General features: G+C 42.4%; 1 protein-coding gene across 1 annotated transcript in view; it reads right to left on the bottom strand.

Annotated features, from left to right (window-relative positions):
* Positions 1 to 789: 789 nt before the first annotated feature.
* The window catches only part of SUSD5 (sushi domain containing 5), a 135,975-nt gene continuing 128,701 nt past the window's right edge, over positions 790 to 8,063 (bottom strand). Inside the window, 1 exon segment of the mRNA XM_006859168.1 lies at positions 790 to 2,090. Coding sequence (XP_006859230.1) covers positions 790 to 2,090 — 1,301 coding nt within the window.

Below are 8,063 nucleotides of genomic sequence, written 5' to 3'. Positions count from 1 at the left end.
AGGACTGAGTTTTGTTAGTCCTGGCAAAAATTTTAAGACATTCCTCGGCATTGGCTGATCAAGGATAACTAGGCCACTGCTTCCGAGAGGAAATGGTGCTTATTGGTACAAAGCTAACCTTGTTTCTAAAAAGTGATGGGCTGTCCCACAGAATTGAGGGAACAGAGGTGGATGTGTGTCTCTTCACGCCTCACCTTCCCCCAACAAAATGTCATTCTTACTTTCTCTCCAATCCCTGAGGGCAGTCTCAGCGGGAATAAACAACGAAAAACAAACCTCAAGGCTTTGGGGCTTTATCATAGTTTCTGGCTCATTTGCTCTTGGCAACATCATCACAATACTAAAAGGGAGACCCCATTCTTAACAATCAATTGTCCTAAACAACAGTGCTCTCAAATGCTCAGTTGATCACACTTTTTAAAAAAAATGTCAGGGCAGAGAGTAGGTAATTTTACTTTTATTTTAAGAAGGAAAAGGTTATAATAGTACCATGAAACAAGATGTCTGACCTCACAGCAGAATTAGGGCCCAAGCATGGGTTTGGGATTAGTGCAATAAATCCCAGGGCAGAATGGCTGTGGAGACAATGGCATGTGTGATGATGTCACCACACCTTCCTGGCCTGCCAGGTGCCTCAAGAGACACGTCTCAGTCCATAAAAGCAAAGATTTGATAGTGCCCCCCTCTACTTGTTTCATGCTGCAGTGAGATGTCAGAGTTTATTAGTGTGATTCATCACAGTTTACTTTTCCTCCCAAGTGGCTTTGGGAGAGCACACTCCAAAACTGGCTAGACCTTCTCCATCTCAATCTGCTGATGGTAGTGCCGAGCCGGCCGCTGGCCAACGTTCAGTTTGTACACAGAGCTCTTGTGTTGGCACTTGCGGTAACCCCACACTGCTCCCATGCCTGTCAGGAACAGCAGCAGGCACAGGACAGTGACAACGGTGGCGATTACTGGGCCTCTGCTGAAGCTGCGACACTCGTCCCCCACACATGGCTCCAAGGTTGGATGAAATTTCTCGCTTGCATCTGGGCCGGGGCCTTCCTGTTCCAAGAAGTCCTCAGACAGCAAGTATGGGAAGCTCTCCTGGGCCTCAGGAGCAGTGGTTTCCACTGGTGGCTGGGTGGCCACCATGGTAGTTGGGGGGATGTAGTTAGGCATCTGTGGGATAGTTGATGTTACTGTGTCCAGAGTAGAGCTGGTGAGTTCATAAGGTAGGGTGGCCAGGGGAGACTTTTCTGTGGCCATTCTCCAAGGTATAGTTAACTGGTTCCTGGTCACACCACTATCCACTCTGCTGGAGCCCTCAGTCTTAGCCACATTTGTGGGTTTAAGAGTTAAAACCTCCACATCTAGTTTTTGAGATGGAAGAACTGAACTATGGCTCATGGACATGTCCTCGTTTGGTGTAAGGGTGGTACTCCTGGGCTTTTTAACTTCCACAAGAATGGGCTGGTTGGGAGTAACCAGAACACTTTCATCTAACCCCACTGACCCATCTCCCTTGTCTCCTTCTTCCTCCTCTTCTGCCTCTATCTTCCTCCAAGCCCCATCAGTCACAGGGTAGCCATCTAACCAGGACTCGTCACTGCTGCTCACCATTGGGTCCCCTGCCCTGCTGCTGTTCCTCCCCACAAATGACCCTGAGAGGCCCTCAGTGCTGCTATAGATCACCTTGGTTTCAGATTCACCTGCACCCACTTTCACACCGCTGTAGTTGTCTCCCTCAGGGAACTGCTTTTTGGTGTCGTCTTCCATCTCCTTTTCCAACTCAGGCTTGTAGACAGTCTCAGAGGGTAACCAGAACAAGTACTTGTGGTTGAGCTGAGATCCTGGCAAATCTGTGGGGGCAATGCTTCCAGCACTGGGCAAGCCTGTGCTTGGAACAAAGACTTGATCATGGGCTTTGTTTTCTTTCCCCAGAGAAACGGTGAGAAGGCGGTCCTGCTTTGGAGCCTCCTCAGAGGCTTCTTCCTGATCCCTGTCCACCTCTGTCTCTGCTCGGGAATCCTCCATGAGCTCTCGGAATGACACAGATCTGTCATCAGGGAAATTGTCTTCATAGTCAATATGTGCCTCAGCCTTATCTGGAAGGAAAGAGGGGAAACCTCATCAGGTCCAAAGTCTGAGAGCCAGGGTCAATCAAAAGAAAGTGAAATGAAAACCATAAAGACTAGACCAGAAGAAATGAAACTGTCATCATTCACAGATGATATGATTGTGTGTTACAGATTAATGAACCCAAAGGAGCTACATGTAAACCATTACAATTAGTATGAGAGTTGATCAAGAACAATGGGTCTCAGGCTTACATAAAACATCAACTTCTATATAGTACTAGCAAGAAAAAGATATAAAAAAATTTAAAAGATGCCATTTATAGTAACAAAAACCCAAATCCCAGCCTTCAAGTTGATTCTGACTCATAGCAGCCCTTTAGAGGGTTACCAAGACTGTAAATACTTACAAGAGCAGACAGCCTCATCTCCCTCCCATAGAGTGGATTATGAGGTTTGAATCGCTGACCTTGAGGCTAGCAGTCTAACACTAATCCTACATTACCATAGCAAAACAAAACAAAATGCCTCGGAATATATTTAACAAAGGATGCACAAGACTTCCATATGCAAAGGTACAAAATATTGCTGAGTGGGATTAAAAACAACCTAAGTAAATAAAAAGGATCCCTGGTGGTAGAGTGGTTAGGTGGTCAGTTGCTAACCGAAAGGTGGGTGGTTTCACAGGACCAGCTGCTCCATGGGAGTAAGATGGGGCAATCTGATTCCGTAAAGATTATAGCCTGGAAGATGCTTTGGGACAGTCCTACTCTGACGTGTAGTATTGTTAGGAGTCTGAATTGACTTGACAACAAGTCTAAGTGGATGAAGAGATGTTTATGTAGTAGAAAAATCAAAATTGTTAAGTTGTCAAGTAATGTAATCCTAAATGAATTCCAGACATCGAAAAGCTGCTGATGCTAAAATTTATGAAATGCAAAAGGTCAAGAATAGACAAGGCAATCTTGAAGAAGGAAAAAGCTCAGGATGTACACTGTAAGATTTCAAGACTTACCATAAAATTGCAGTACTTTTTAAGATTATGGGATTGGCACAAGGATAGATAACTGAATTATAGTAAAGGTAAGAACTTGTGTTCCTCAAAAGCCTTCATGGACAGAGTTACGTTTTAAGTCACAGAGTTGGATGAAACATTAGCAACATGAATAACCTCCAAAGGGCAAGTATTCAGAATTTATAAAGAATTCTTAAAAATTAGTAATAAATAGGCAAACTGCAGGAAAGTGGCAAGATGCTTGAATCGGAACATCACAAAAATGGTATCTACAGGTATTAATAATAATAATAATGGTATCTATAGGAGTCCTGTGTGGCGCTGTAGGTTAATGCGCCAGACTGCAAAGCTGTTAGAACTGCAAGGTTGGTGGTTCAAGCTCACCAGCTGCTCCTTGGAAACCCTATACAGGGTTGCTATGGGTCGGAATTGACTCAACGGCACTTAACAACAACAATAGGTATTAGACAATATCTAAATATGCTCATTTTCATTAGTAACAGAGAAGTGTACAAATGTAACAAGATACGTCTACACAGCACCAGATGACTTAAACAGACTAATAATAACAAGTGTTGGCAAAGATGTGCCAACAAGTGTTGGCAAGGAGGTGGGAATGTGAATTTGAACAGCCACTGTGAAAAACTGTTTGGCTATTGTCTATTAAACTGGAACATATGCACACTCACTGGGACAGCAATTCCACTCCTAACTACATAATAGCAATCTGTCCACGTGGGAACCAAAGGACATGTGTAAGAATGTAATAGCCAAAAATGTTAACACTTAACAATACAAATGTTCATTAAGTGCACAACTATTTCACAGCCATAATGTTGAGTAAAAGAAGCCTTACATAAATGAAAAAAAAACAGGTAAAGCTAATATATAAGATGATGGTTATGCATGGGAAGGAGAGAAACTGTCATGAGAGAGTCGGGTTATAAGTAGGACTTTTTGGGGAGCTAGCTGTATTCTATTTCTTGATAAATTCGCTGGTCTATACCCATATTATTTACATCTGAGCTATAATGATATAAAATGCATTTGTAAAAAACACTGTTTCAGTACAACTCATTTCATTTCAAATGGCAGTGCAATAAGTTTATAAATAAATAGTGGTGATGGTTACATACATGATTAATGTGATCAATGTCATTGAAATGTACATGTAAAAATTGTTAAATTGGCAAATGTATCTTTTTATCATAAGAAAAACAAACAAAATCCTTGTATGATTGTTTACTCAGTCTCTCTTAGTTCAGTTAAATAGTTTTCAGTTAAGAAAGATAAATGAGATTACCCACAGGACTGGGTAGCTATCTGCTTACATCATTCCCTCTGGTAATAATACGATTGTTTCCTGCTTCTCATAGCCAACTTTCATTCCTCCGTTAAGACAGCCTGGATGTCACTCTCTCCTCTGGTCAGCATGCTCTGCCTCTTCCCAGGGTCCAGCAGAACACAGCATCCCAATCCAGTCTCTTCATCACATCTAGGGCATCTGCTCACAGGATGCCTCTGTTCCTAATACTGGGTTGTATTCATGTGTCTGAATCTTTCCCAACAGTCAAGAACCTTGTCTGAGACAACTGAACTCAGGCACATGAGAACTCTAAGCGTTGATAACCTTTGTGCTCCCTCTTCTGCTACTCTCACATTCTAACTGGATATGGAATTATACGGAGCTCTGGTAGTGTAGTGGTTACGAATTGGGCTGCGAACCGCAAGGTCAGCATTCAAAACTACCAGCTGCTCCGTGGGAGAAAGATGAGGCATTCTGCTCCCGTAAAGATTAACAGCCTCGGAAACCCTGTGCAGGGTCGCTATGAGTCGGAACAGACTCCACGGCATATAACAACAAATATATATATATATATAACTCATACATGTGTTTTAGCTATCCATGTAACTTCATTTCAAATGTGACTGTAATATTAGCAATTAATATTATAATGTATAACATTTTAAGTATTTGTTATTGTGAGGTGCCATGGAATCAGTTCCAACTCAGCAGCAACATGTACAACAAAACGAAACAATGTCCGTTCCTATGCCATCCTCACAATTGTTTTTATGCTTGAGCCCATTGCTGTTGCCATGGTTTCAATCTATCTCAGTGGATTGAAATCTTAGTACCACGCGTCCTCTTTTTCGCTGATCCTCCACTTTACCAAGCATAATGTCCTCCAGGGACTGGTAACTCCTGATAATATGTCCAAAGTTTGAGAGATGAAATCTTACCATCCTGGACTCCATGGAGCATTCTGGTTGTACCACTTCCACTGCAGTTTGTTGTTCTGGCAGTTCATGGTACATTCAATATTCTTCTTCAACACAATAATTCAAATGCATCAATTCTTCTATGGTCTTCCTTATTCACTGTCCAACTATCACATGAATATGAGGCAACTGAAAATATCCTGACTTGGGTCAGACACACCTCAGTCTGCAAACTGTTATCTTTGCTTTGAACACTTTAAAAAGGTCTTGTGCAGCAGATTTGCCTAGTGCAATATGTCATTTGATTTCCTGACTGCTGCTTCCACGAGTGTTGCCAGTGGATCCAAGCAAAATGAAGTCTTTGACAATTTCAATCTTTTCTCCATTTATCATGATGTTATTCATTGGTCCAGAGTCCTGGTGTGGCAATGAAGGATAAGCATTGGACTGGTAATCACAAGGTCAGTGGTTCAAACCCACAAGTTGCTCTTTGGAAACCCTATCTATGATCCCTATGAGTCAGAACTGACTTGACGGCACTTAACAACAATTTATTGATCCAGTTGTGAGGACTTTTGTTTTCTTTACATTGAGGTGCAATCCATACTAAAAGCTGTGGTCTTTGATATTTATCAGTAAGCTGTATCATCTGCATATTGCAGATTGTTAATAAATCTTCCTCCAATCCTGGTACCATGCTCTTCTCCATATATTACAGCTTCCTGGGTTATCTGCTTAGCATAAAAACTGAATTAAGTATGGTAGAAGGATACAGTCCTGGTACACACCTTCCCTAATTTTCAGTATCCCCTTGTTCTGTTCAAATGACTGCTTCTGGGTCTATATAGAGGTTCCCCCCATGAGCACAATTAAGTGATCTGGAATATTTATTCTTTACAATATTATCCATAGCTTGTCATGATACACATAGTCGAAAGCCTTTGTGAAGTCAATAATGTACAAGTCAACACCTTTCTGGAAGTCTCTGCTTTCAATGAAGATCTGTCTGATGTCAGAAATGATATTTCTAGTTCCATGTCCTCTTGTGAATCCAGCTTCAGTTTCTGACAGTCCCTTTTATTATACTGTTGCAGCCCTTTTTTGAATTATTCTCAGCAAAATTTTACTTGCATGTGATAATGATGTTGCTCAATGATATCTGCATTCCGGTGGGTCACCTCTCTTTGGAATGGGCACAAATATGGATCTCTTCCAATCAGTTGGCCAGGTAGCTATCTTCCAAATTTCCTGGCATAAGTGAATAAGTGCGCCTCCAAGGCTTTACTAGTTTGTTGAAAGACTTTAATTTGTATTCCATTAACTCCTGGAGCCTTTTCACCAATACCTTCAGTGCAGCTGAGACTTTTTCCTTCAGTACCATTGAATCTGGATCATATGCTACCTCTTAAAATAGCTGAACATCAACAATTTCTTTTTGTACAGTGACTCTATGTATTCCTTCCATCATCTTCTTTTTAAAGTTTTTATTGTGAATTGAGAAAAAGTTTACAGGGCAGATCTTAAGTTCTACATTCAACCAATTATACACTTTGTTTCATTACAATGATTATAATCCCCTCCATGTACCATCAGTTAAAAGTGTTTCTCTCTATTCATTTTAGCTGTTTTTTTTTTTTTTAAACACTCAGGCATATATAATTTAAACCACCAAAAGGCACATTCTGCAAGTCTGCCTCCTGGCTGCCAGCGCTCAGTCCCTCTCTTCCCATGACTCTAGAGTCCTGGGACTCTAGAGTCCCCATCTCCATCTCTGGTGTTGCTGCTTCTCTGGATAAAGTCCCACATTCTGCTTGTGCGCTTCTCTCTTGATGGTCCCAGGGGTCCTCTGTTTCTGGACTGTAAGATTAACTACGCCCCCATTTTTTTTCCCCTGCCTCATATTTATTTGTACAAACAGCACAGGAGGATACCAGCTCCACACAGATGGTAGCCCAAAGGGTCATGCCAATCCCTCTGTCCTCAGATGGAGAACTCTATTCCATCTTTGTGGGGGCCTGGGCACCTTTGGGAGCCTGAGGTGAGGCCTTGGCCGGGGCTGGAGTTGAGGCATTGGCTGGAGCTTTAGCTGAGGCCTTGTGGAGCTTTAGTTGAGACCTTGGTTGAAGCTTCTGACTTAGTTTTAGCACTGGCCTTGGACTTTGGCCGACAAGAACCTCAGACCCTTGACAATGCGTGCCCGAGCACGTTTCCCCTGCTTGGGATGGGCAATGTAGGCCAGTCAACTGAGCTTGCAGTTGACACCCCTTGGGATCTTAGGCTTGATGTCCTTGGGCTTTATGAGAGCATTGATAGCCTAGGCATGCGCATCAATGGCCTTGGCATTATTGGCCTGCATCTTCTTCAGGCCCTTCTTGTTATGCTTCTTGGCAAAGCGCATGTTCCTCAGAAACTTGGGGTCCACCCCCTTGAGAGACTAATATCGTTGTGATCGGGGGTTTCTTGATACCATTTCTGTGCAATTTTCAGGTCTGGTTGTGCTTAGTTCTTAGACTTGGCCATGTCTGCACCGACGCCCACAGCTCCCGGCGCGCCAGGGACCGGAAGAGAGAGCTACGCCCCATTTTCGTTAACAAAACTTTTACCTTTACAATCATGACAGTCACAATTAGTCATGATAACAATTACTCACTATTGAATCATAAGAATTTTATCCCCATCTCTTCTTACCAGACCCATCTAGTTAAAATGACAACTATTCAGTGGGGACTTTATCTTCCCCCTCACACTCTTTTTTTTTTTTTTTT

This window comes from Chrysochloris asiatica, unplaced genomic scaffold, assembly GCF_000296735.1.
Source record: "Chrysochloris asiatica unplaced genomic scaffold, ChrAsi1.0 scaffold00030, whole genome shotgun sequence".
Classification (NCBI taxonomy): domain Eukaryota; kingdom Metazoa; phylum Chordata; class Mammalia; order Afrosoricida; family Chrysochloridae; genus Chrysochloris; species Chrysochloris asiatica.
Note: the sequence above shows the minus strand (reverse complement) of the source record. Positions and strands in the feature narration are given on the sequence as shown.